At 36.9% G+C, this 12,016-nt stretch overlaps 1 protein-coding gene across 1 annotated transcript; it reads right to left on the reverse strand.

Annotated features, from left to right (window-relative positions):
* Positions 1 to 414: 414 nt before the first annotated feature.
* Positions 415 to 11,439, reverse strand: sepsecs (Sep (O-phosphoserine) tRNA:Sec (selenocysteine) tRNA synthase). Its single transcript, XM_053498702.1, has 11 exons — positions 11,117 to 11,439; positions 9,436 to 9,590; positions 8,210 to 8,328; positions 7,966 to 8,124; positions 7,532 to 7,685; positions 6,958 to 7,060; positions 6,728 to 6,857; positions 6,129 to 6,220; positions 4,719 to 4,812; positions 4,173 to 4,263; positions 415 to 1,038 (listed from the first exon to the last, which is right to left on the reverse strand). Exons 1-11 carry the CDS (start codon positions 11,228 to 11,230, stop codon positions 792 to 794), a joined length of 1,458 nt encoding a protein of 485 aa, XP_053354677.1. The 5' UTR covers positions 11,231 to 11,439; the 3' UTR covers positions 415 to 791.
* Positions 11,440 to 12,016: the final 577 nt, after the last annotated feature.

Here is a 12,016-nt window from a genome sequence, read left to right on the forward strand (position 1 = left end):
CCAGCTGGGTGTGTGAATATAGCTGGGTTTATATCAGGCTTGTAGATTTTAATGAACTCCACTGGCAGTAGGAGTGGTTTCGGTCTCCCATTGAGCAAATTTGACCTTTCTGGCCGTGAGGCTTATCATGATACATTTCGTATATAATATTACAGCCATTAATTATTATAGGATATTTTTTACCTCTACTAGCAGAAATTCGCATAACGTCTGTAAAAAGCAACCATGCTGACGATTTAAAAGAATTAAATAAAATAGTTTTATTGATCAATGCCTTCAGTCATATTTTAAACCAAATATTTTGGCTGCATTCACATTACAATCCACATTGTTCAATTCTGATATATATATATATATATATATATATATATATATATATATATATATATACACACATATACTATATATATATATATATATATATATATATTTATTTATTTATTTTGGTCAGATTTGCATCCCATTACATACATAAATCTAGATATCTGATCTAGGATCACTTATGAGAGTGAATGAGATCTGAAAAACATCAGATTTGTGCATTCAGACAGCCCTAAAAAAACTAAAAATGTGTCACTAAAAATAAAAATCAGAATTGAGTCACTTCAGGCTGGTAATGTGACTGTAGTTTTTGGCTTGTTAGACAAGAACGTATCAACTAAAATATCAGCAGGAGATGCTTTTTTTTTAACTACTTTCCAATTTTTGTACAAACCAGCTTTGTCTACAGAAGAAGAAGGGCAAAACAGATAGATCTCCCAAAAAAAAAATCTTTTTTAAAGGCAACTGTTTCAGGGAACAGTTTGGTCATCAGGATCTGAAGGCGATGATACTGACTCACTCTTCTCTCCCTTTGTGTCTTTCTTAAGGGTCTTGAGGCATTTGTCGAGCCTTTTAATGGAGAGCTCCACATCTTTTTTGGTGATGGCAATAGCAGAAGCAGCATTAAGGTACGGGCATGGGTAGGTATCCGAATGTGACATGAAGCCATGAAACGTGTGTCCGCTCACAGTTTGTTCAACACCCAGTGGCACAACCCTGTAACGGCAGAGTGGAAAGATGTTTAAATGAATGGCAAAATTAGTCTGCAGAAGGAACAGAGTAGAAAGATTTTTTTTTACACAGAAAAAAAACAAGCAAATAAATTTATAGCAGACTTATTTAATCGACAGAATCTTTTTTCCCCACAAAGTGACTTTCAACTGAGAGATAACACCATCAAAGCTTTTGAGGATTAAGTGCCTTGTCAAGATCTTAACAGCGGCTCTCCGGTTCTACTGAGGCTTTTCATCATTGGTCAGACCCTTAATTAGCACACGTTAAAATTACCAAGCTAGATAGATATTATAGTCAAATTGAGCTTATTAATCTGTAAGGCTTGGTAAACCAAATTCCAGCAAAACTGAGCTGTGTACATCCTCTAAGGATGTATCCTGTGTGTTCATTCAACTGGATCCAGTAGCAACTTACATCAAAATAAAAACACTGATGGTTACCCACAAAGGGCTTACTAACACACATTAGTGCCATCTTTAGGCACTTTTCACACCCCACACTGTAACATCATACATCATCATTTGCACTGTCCAAGCACCCAGGTGCTGAATTACAATTCCCTGGGCTGACTCGACAGCTGAGTCACTCATTGTCTTCGAATGAAGACTAAAGGACTTTTCACGAAGCTCTTGTGTTAATATTTCAAAATCCAAATCCATTTCTGTGTTCTCTTTTTATGCTGTACTAAACTCTCCCCAACAGGGTTTTAAATGGATGGTACTCTTAGTCCCTGACCGCACAAATTAACATGAAGATGCTTGCATGTTAAGACTACAAATAACTTTTTACAAGTCGCACTGAACAAGTCTCCCTTTATGATTTTTATGAGCATTAGATTTATGAGCAGTAAAATTTTTTTATGATTAAATCAAGTTTATTTGAATGCCGTCATGTACAGAAGCGCACAATGATTAGAGGAGGTAAGTGTAGACATTTACAATTTGTACATTTATAATTCTGTTCATTATATTGTTATCTTTATAAATTATAAGTGAATTTTTTAAACACTTAATAATTCCAAAAAAAGAATAATATATATGGTCCTGCACTTAATAAGTACACATGCAGTGGTAGAACAATAGGTTTAGCCAGTGGATTATGGTATAGAAGGTCTGCCACCTGCTGCTGTTGAGCCCGTGAGGAAAGCCTTTAACCCTGCCTACTCCCGGGTCAGTCTCATAGCTGACCTCAGCTTCCCCTTTTTACTTGGGTAATATTTGCCCTAGGAAATCTCAACTTTTCCTGAAGTACAGAATTTGTGTACTTTGCCCATCTCTGCTTACAGTTAATCAAAGTTTATCTCAAAATTTTAGAATATTTCCTAAGATGAATGGAAGATACATGTTCTGGGCTCCTTTAACATTAATTACTGCATCGATGCAGCATGGCTTGAAGGCAATCAGCCTGTGTCACTGTTGAGGCATTACTGAAGACCTGGTTGCTTTGATAGCAGCCTTCAGCTGATCTTTATTGTTAGGTGGGATGTTTATCATTTTCCTCTTGACAACACATCATAGATTCTCTATGAGGTTCAGGTCTGATAAGTTGACTGGCCAATCAAGCACCACAATATTATGGTCAGCAAACCAGTTAGGAGTAGTTTTGACACTGTAGGCAGGTGTTAAGACCTGCAGGAAAATTACATTAGTATCTCCATTAAGCTTGTCAGCAGACGAAAGCATGACATACTGAAAAATCACTGGGTAGACAGCTGCGTTGACTTTGGACTTGTTAAAACAACCAACACCAGCAGATGACATGGCAGACCAAATTATCATCAACTATATTTTTCAGATACACTGTACATATGACAAAAGGCTCCGTTTAAAAGTCTTAATCAGTGTTAGGCTTTACATAATCTGCCACAATCATTACTAACACAACCCAGAACACATTAGTATATCTATTAGACATTCACTAAAAGCATTATAGGCCATGTTTCCATAAGCTCAGTTTAACAGAAAAATCAATAGAACAGGTTTTGACTACGTACGCCGAAACCCATTAGACAATTGGAGAACACTGTGGAAATGCTGTTAGAAGTTACTCAATTTTGCTTTTCAGTAGATCCAAAATATCGACTTGAACCTCACTTTTGGTGTGCATACTGTTTTTTTTTTTCTTATTTGTATCAACATTTCTCCTTTGATTTAGCAATATCATGTTAAAAGTGGAAAATTGTGGTAATGAAGAGATGCACATAGTGAGTGTGCAAAGAAAACATTCCCCAAATGGACACACGGCAGGTTAAGTTGGACTCATTCTGACCGTACCTCCGCAGAAATGGAAGTTAGACCAGAATATGTTTCGCCAGTATTTATCTGTCCAGTTTTGGCGAACCTGTGCCCACTGCTGTCTTAGCTTTGAGTTTATTGCTGACAGAAGTAAAGCCGACAGTCTTCTGCTGTTGCATCCCATCTGTCTAAAGTTTCAATGTGTTCATTCTGAGGAGCTTTTCTGCTTTCAAAAGATTTAGAGTGGTTATCTGAGATACTGTAGCCATTTCGTTAGCTTGAGGCAGTCTGACCATTCTCCTCTGACATCTCTTGTCAACAAGGTGTCCTCAGAACTGACACTCACTGGATGTTTTTTTTTTATTAGACCATTCTGAGTAAATTTGCACGGTTTCTGTTTGTGAAAATCCGACCATCTTGCATCGAAAATCATTTCATGGTCAAAATTGAGGTTCCATACCACCACTCCCCCCTCGCCCCCGCCCCTGCCCCATACTAATGGTTAATGTGTACATTACCTGAACCATCTTAGTCATACAAAACTACAGTACTATTAAATCAAATTGTTTAATTACTAATGTTTATGTAGATTTTTAATCTACTCTAATACTTCTTTCAAGATGAAAGCCATGGAAAGGATCAATTGATACTTTTGACAATTGCATGTTTAAGTGCATATGTTTTGTTTTAATGGCTTCAAGTTGATTTAATGAAGCTGACATTTTGTAAATAAAACTGTACCTGTATAAGAAGATAATATAGGAATCTAGTGAATAATATATGAATACTCAATGTGACATAAAAGGCTGAGTACAGTGGCCATAAAAAATATTCTGCATATTTTGGTTAGAACTCCTAAGTAAGCAGAAAAACCTGGCTCACCTGGCTCCAGACACCTGTCTGGTGAAGAGCATAGAGCCCAACTGGGTAACGGCTTTATCACAGTTAGTTTGAAGTCCATTCAGGGACATCGCTGAGGAGGACAAAATTACAGATTCTTTAAAATCACGAAAATGAATTTATCATCAATCTACTAATTCACTTAAATACAATAACTTTTATAGCTAAATATATGAAGCCGTGTGTGTTAGTGTTTTTCTGCAGACTGCTTCACACTCTGGCAATATTTTACACTTTTATATAAGAATTCGCCCAATAAATTAAAATATCCTGTCATACAGCATATTTCTTCAACAAACAGTAACTGTACAGCTGATTCGATGGCAATGACTGCTTTCTGCTGATTCCTAAAAAGAGCATTGGTCATGACTTTTAAAGCACACAAAAATCTGTGTAAATGAAAGAAGAAGAAGAAAATCGACAGCACTGTGTTTATATTTGGTTTGGTTATACATGATGATGCTATGCATTGACTATTCAGTAAAAAGTAAAGGTAATATGATTCATATCAATGCGTGTGTCTCTCACCAAGCGATATGGGATTGTGTGGTGTGTGTAGCAGTCTCTCTCCATGCCTATCAGCCAGAATCTTCAGCTCCTGAGCCAAGTGGGTGTACAGCTCCTTCAAGCAGTGCAAAAATCACAGTTATAAATAGCTCCACAATATCAGCTTTTTTCTGCACACACTGTTTACTGCTCATGTTGCAATTTTCCATCTGCTGGTCTACTCCCTCCAACTGCTCCTCTATTCGCAATCCTTCTGTCCTCCTCACTCTCTCCAACCCCCCCTTTCTCTACATGCGTTTATTAGCATCCCATTAGCTCTCCTCATGCTTTAATGGCAGGGGTGTGCTATGAATAGCAGTGATGGTGGTAATGCAGTTCAATGCTATTACATAGGGACAAAATGAGACTATGCATTAGCCCATGATAATAAATCTGTTTTTGTTCCCAAGATGCCAAACATCTATGTATGGAGAAGTGCTTTTATAACTGCTAGAGGTTTTAAGAGTCTAACAATTTTATATTACATTGTATTGAGGTCAAAAACCAACAAAACCCTATTTATTTATATTTCACAATTATAAATGAAGTGCTGAAATTCATATTATGTTGTATGATGAATGGACTAATTAAACGTTGCCAAAACATTTAATCAAAATGCACTGGCTATAAAAATCTGTCGAAAACCACCTATCTCTAAAGATGCAATTAAAAGAAATAAAACAATTAAAAGAAATAAAAGTTAAGAAATATGTATGACAATATGGTCAATAAATCACACACAAGAAAAAAATTGTTGATATTGAGATGTGTCTGCTATTTATGCTCTAATCTGAGGTGCTATTAATTGGTGATTTCTGAGGCTGGTAACTCTAAATGAAATTTAGCAAAGGCAAGTTTTTTTCTTGCTTTCCTAAAAATGGTCTTCATGAAAGACAGTTTTATCACAGTGCTTGATGGGTTTTGCAAATGCACTTGTCAATACTGTTCTTGCAAGAACTGTTCCATAAAAGCTGGACTGTATTGTTTTAGAATGTAGAAAATAAACCACTAAACAAAAAACATTAAATTAAAAGTTGTGTCCAAACTTTTGACGGGTACTATACATCAAATAGCACGCTCTGTATTATATTAGGTTAATGTAATTTCTTTTGCTCCTTTTTCAAGCTTGGAGAAGAAATATTGCAGCTTTTTCTCTGTGACATGGTCATTTATCTACAAACACTTCAGTACATGCAGGTGGCTGGCGCATGAAAACACTGCACAGCTCAACACACACTACTGCAGCCTTTTCTGTTTGGAAAAGCTTTAGCTCGCCCTCAATCAATATTTTCTACCAGCTCTCTTTTGTTAATGTTAGCAGGTGCTGCAAAGAACGGAACATTGCATTTTATTGGACATTGAATTTGTCAGTGCAGTGTGTCAGTGCTTTACCTTTCTCTCAGACAGGAGTTTCTTATAGCCACTGGCTCCGAGGCTGAGCAGAGTGATAAGTACATCCAGAGATGGGGAAGCTGATGCACGACCTGTTAAGAGGCAAGAAGTCAGAGATAAGGAAAAGGTAACGCGTAAAAAATAATAATTATTACATTAAAGCTATAAAAGAGTAATAATTCTTTTTCACATTTGTAAAATATCTGTGCTTAGAGTTCTTAGATCGAAAAGTTTGTGTCTATTAACACAAGATATGTAATATTTAACATAGTAAAAACCCATCCTAGACTAAAGGAATGCACAATAAATACTGCAGCATTTGGTATTCACACTGCAGTAGGAAGGTGAAAAAGATGCAGGTAAAGAAAGGTAGTTGGAGGCAAAAATAAAAACACTCAGAGAGACTCTCTCGTCTCACAACCACAATTCAGTAGAGATGCACTATGCACTTGCCAAAACTCAAAACTAAATAGGAGTAGACTCTTAATATAACGTGAAATAAACTATTGCATAAGCTGAGACAGCGGAGTGTTCAAATTGCATCTGTCATTTACAAAATGCATTCACAGAAACAAAGTTGAAGTGATTCACACACTAACCAGGGTACATTTTACTGATCTCTTTAATGAAGTCCTCATCAAAGCCTGCAATAATGGCACCTCCAACAGGAACCATGAAATTTTTGTCCAAGCTTTGAACAAAGGCATCAATCCTACCCACTCTTGCACCCTGTAAACACACTTGATTAACTTCCATGTCAGCTTAAAAAAAAAAAAAAAAGGCAAGACGACAGCAAAATATTATATTCACACTAGCATGTGCTCTTTACCTGCTGTATGAGGTGCATACACTTAGATGACTGTACTCCATAAGCATTGTTGACTATATGAGGGATGCTATATTTTGCACACATGACAGCGAGCTCTTCCAACCTGGATAATAAGAGGCATAAAAATGATCTGCATGTCTATTAGGTATTTATTCCAATTCCAGACAGGTTATTTTTTTAAACATATTTATGCAACATAAAAGTATGAATCCTTCTGTAGCCAGAAGTCCAATAATAAAAAATAGCAAATACTCTCTGTGAGGGAAGGAAGGACAGCATATTCCCTCTTTCATTTCAGCTCATGCATGTAAAAGTGGGCAGATAGAAACTCTCCTCCGAGTGTGTTAAGCCGCTTCACAACGATGCATGAGCAACAGTTTGAAAATATGTGGTCAGCTGGCTTCACGAGCCTCCCGGACAACCGGGGGTAATTAATGCTCTCGTGTGTACAGGGTATGTTTATATCTAATGATAGCCTTCACCCTTCATGCTGGTAACCTTATAAAATCCTTTAGTTCAAATCTTTTCATTATGCGTGCCATTTTATTCCATTCCAACTAGCCACTTGACCTGCCTGTCAGGGACACGAGGAGCAAAACAGGAAGTAGTGGAATGAACACAGAGGATATTGTCAGCTCCAAGTTCCTCGATCTTCTTCTCCACAGCCTCCAGGTCTGTCCTCAACTCATCTCCTTCCAAAACATTCTCAATGACCACCGGCTTAAACCCTGTTCATATTTAGACAAGACAGCACATGTATTTCCTACCATATTTTACATTTAAAAAAAAAACTGCTCCACCAAAACTAAACACTTATTGCATAATTTCAAGCAAAGACAATCAATCATACAAAGTTTTTATCACAAAGATATGGCAGGATGTAGCTCAAGTTATCTATCTGTAATTAAACTACATTTTGACTGTCCTTTTCTTTAATGATGACCTTTTCTTATAATGTGATTTTTCTTATAATGTGATCTTTTCTTATTAATAATATCAGTGTCATACCAGCAGTGACCATTGATTTAAAACAGGACTTCTGGTCAATGCGAGGCCAAATAATGTAGCGTGCTGACGGCCTCCTGTGGCGGAGTGTCAGGAAACACAAGGTCAAACTCATTCCGGTTGCCATGGGCACCACAAAGCATGTAGAAACACTTCGAACACCTGTGTGAAGAAAATGGTCCCATTCAATAAATTCATTAACACAAGCAAGCATTTCTATCCAATAAAATAATTATATGACATTCACCGCTAAATCTGAGGACATCCAGCACTAGTGAATTGGTGATCTTGTTAAGGAGACTGGAGCCAGCTGCCTTCGGCTGAACAGCAGCGATGTCACCAGAGCGACCGATGCCATGGATCAATCTAAAACAGAGAAGTGAATATGAACTTCCACTACGTTTGCAATGCAAACAGAGCTTTACATTAATCTGTCACATATTCTAGTTATTTTTCTTTTAATAACAACAGTTATATGTTCCCACTAGTGGTGTAACAGATTGGAGTGAATCCGTGATCCATAGGGATAACACCCCCACGCTTAGGCCTGGATGTGAACCGCAGATTAATTGCAAAAATTATCTAAAAATCTACTTCCACTTATGGTTTTATATTTTGGCCCAACCTTAAGTGAAAAAGCTTTTTTTACATGCACAAATTGTATTTTCACACCCTCAAACTCTCTCATGCACATAAATTAATTTTATTTCCTCTTGCTCAAACTCTCTCCCTCCCACTCGCTTTAAGCAGCACAGGGTTGCCTGATCACACCAACAAAATCCCCCTATGCACTGCCAAAAATTATAGGTGCACTGTACATATACAGTAGATGTTTCACTAAAACTAGCCGTTTTTTTTTTTTTACTAAAAAGATAATATAAAGCATCATAAATATAATTTTTTTATTTAAAATAAAGTCCACGCCCACATCATCAAATTAAAAAATAAACATGATGGCTCTACATGCACTTTTATTTAACAAATTATATATAAAGTGAATTATTTTAAACATTAGAAGGTATTTATTTTTCTCTCTCCATGACCAAAAACAGCGATACAATTCACACTGTGTTTTATGATCCGTTGCACCCCTAGTTCTCTTACAGGATATACATAGAAAAACCACAACACTAACTGATATATTTATATATCTTTATAAGGTGAATACCACGTTTACTAGAGTAAGAAAAAAATAACGTATAAAATTCTTACAGAATAAAGTAATAAAAAAAAAAAAATGCATTTACTTTTAATTATATGAAAAAAATATTTTATTTGAAAATATAAATGAAAAACAAGAAGTTTGATTGCATATGCTTGAATGAGATTAAACACAATATGAACAGGTTTGCTACAAACCTTCTGAACTACTAATGTAATATTTTCATTCCTGCTTATTTTATACAATGCTCTGCCTTTGCTCCTTAGACCACCCCTCTGACAATGCAACTCCAAAAAAAGCATTCAAATGACCTGTAATGTCTTCGGGCCACCAGGTCAGAGGCGACTCTGCCTTCTCTCTCTCCAACTCCACAGTTCCCCAAAAAATTATTACTGTCCATTACAGCAAGCTCATTCAGGAAGAGCTCTATGGTGCTTTCGTTCCATCCCTCCTCTGGACATTTGCCCTGGGAAGACAGGTAAACATCTCACAACAAGGTGCTCTTTAACTATTATTAAGTGTTAAGTAATAAGGTATAATTATACTGTGGAGTCTAGGAACTACATTTACAGTCACACATGAGCAGGATATGAACTGGGAAGGACTTGAATCTGTACCATTAATATCTTAACAATAAAGCTATTAAAACTATAGACCTGAGCAATACATTATATAATGACACCTCATCAATGGTATATGGAGAATACACATATATTTAAGGGCATGCAGACAGGCTTAGTCTAACTACCTTTTTTTTTTTTAAGGTAACCCTTTATTTGTCACATATACATTACAGCACAGTGAAATTCCTTCTTCGCATATCCCAGCGTAACTGGGGTCAAAGCGCAGGGTCAGCCATGATACAGCGCCCCTGGAGCAGATAGGGTTAAGGGCCTTGCTCAAGAGTGGCAACCTGGTGGAGCTGGGTATCGAACCGCCAATCTTCCGGTCGGTAACTCAGTGCCTTAGCCCTTTGAGCAACCACTGCCCTTTTAGTTTCTTATTCAAATGCATTTCGTGAAAAACTGATGTAATCCACCTTGCTCATGTTTATTACACCCATGACACTATAAGTCCTATTTGTTTGTTTGTTTTTTCAATCACTGCTCGTGACAATCTCTAATAAGCTGCATGAATCAATAGTCTGGGGTCAGAATAAATCAGCTGCTAGCTTAATCATACCATTCTGTAAAAGTTCTTACAACCACTGGTGATGTGGTTTCACACAAAAAAAGACTTTAAAACAACAATCTGATTCCAAAAATAAAATGGAATATGTACGCGTTTTTATGTTTGGAAGTCATGGATGGCCATAACCCTGCTAGGCCACTTGCACAAGCTGTCCCATAAAAAGATAATGTTACAGGACAGAATGAAGGGATGATTGATTCCAAGAGCCCTGGACAACCGGAGGTAATTAATGCTCTCATGTGTACAAAGTATGTTTATATCTTCTTCTTTTTTTTGAGGATGTATAGGGTCAACCCGGACTCATCATACCACATGACCTTTTCCATTACTCCAAAGTCCAATCTTTATTCTCCCTAACAAAATGTAGCTTTTTTCTTATTAGTTTCACTAACAAGTGGTCTTTTTATGGCCACACAGCTGTTTAATCCCAATCCTATGAGTTCTCATCACATTGTGTGTGTACGGAAATGCTCCTAATTCGCTATTGAACATAGATAGGATTTTTATTGTTGACTCTTTTTTTACCATGCAACTTCACCAAGTGTTTATTCTTTATTTATAATTTTTTTTGACACAAAGTTGATGGTCCAGTACTATTCTCCCAGGTTCCAGTCATTTTAAATCTCCTTAGTTGTTTTCTTTGCTCGATGCAGATTAATATTTGACACATGTGAAATGCTTTTATATATCAATGCTATGTGATGTATGTAAATGAGTCGTACTGTATATACAGTATGTACAATAACTGGGTGCACAGTTCTCGTGGTGGTACAGTAAGAGTGACATGATGATTAAATCTACCTGCTCCAGCAGAGTCCTGATGAGCTGCTCGTGACCGCGCCGAGCCTGCACGCCCTGCCGCACATAGGAAGCGGACACCAGCTTCTCACTCAGCCTGAAGTTCTCCTCATTCATTCCTAAAGCTGTAGAACAAACTTACACACACCTGAACCGCAGCAAGTAGGTGCTCAAGTCACTGCCGTCTCCGAAAATCATTAGTCATCATGAGTAAATCCGAAATGCTACTCATTAGGACATGTCGTGCACTAGGAATGGTGTATAACCTAGTGTTTAACACCCTACACAGGGCACTTATCTAGGAAGCATAGAGCTGCTTTGGACTCTAGCCCATGACAACACCAGCACACTTCCTGTTCATGCGTTTCCCAAACTCCACCCATAGATCTTTGCTCCTTCAAAATAAAAGTCCTGTCGGGTTTTTTTTTTTTTTTTTTTTTTACAGAGGTTGTTGAAAGGCAGCACGATGGTTTAGCACTGTGACCTCCTTTAGTGGGTTTTTACAGACAATTAGTGAGGTTGTTGGAAGTTTTGTCAGTTATTAGTTTTATCATTTATTAATTCCTCATCAGTATCGCTTATCATGTGTTTCAGGAAACATATGGCACAGGATGGGGAATACACTGAAGAGGGTGCCAATCCCCAAACAGAAAAGATCTAACCTTACTTTAAATAATAATAAATAATTTAAAAAAGAAACAAACAAAACACTACATTTATGGTTCAGTCATCTTTTCTTTGTTAAACATTATTTTATAATAAGATTGCTTAGTCTACCTACTTTTAGTTCCTTATCCAAACTTTGTGAAAAACTGATGCAATCCACCTTGCTCTTGTTTATTACAGCCATGAAACTAAAAGTCCTATGTTTTTTTTTTTTCAATCACTGCTCCTGACAATCTC

Source organism: Clarias gariepinus, chromosome 1 (genome assembly GCF_024256425.1).
Source record: "Clarias gariepinus isolate MV-2021 ecotype Netherlands chromosome 1, CGAR_prim_01v2, whole genome shotgun sequence".
Classification (NCBI taxonomy): domain Eukaryota; kingdom Metazoa; phylum Chordata; class Actinopteri; order Siluriformes; family Clariidae; genus Clarias; species Clarias gariepinus.

What these genes read in the sequence shown, in the direction of transcription:
- sepsecs (XM_053498702.1), bottom strand. Translation starts at nt 11,230, where the DNA reads ATGAATGAGGAGAACTTCAGGCTGAGTGAGAAGCTGGTGTCCGCTTCC. An exon ending in GTGGCCCGAAGACATTACAG is followed by an intron (nt 8,329 to 9,435) that starts GTCATTTGAATG and finishes TCTCTGTTTTAG; the next exon opens with ATTGATCCATGGCATCGGTC. An exon ending in ACACAATCCCATATCGCTTG is followed by an intron (nt 4,264 to 4,718) that starts GTGAGAGACACA and finishes TGTCCTCCTCAG; the next exon opens with CGATGTCCCTGAATGGACTT.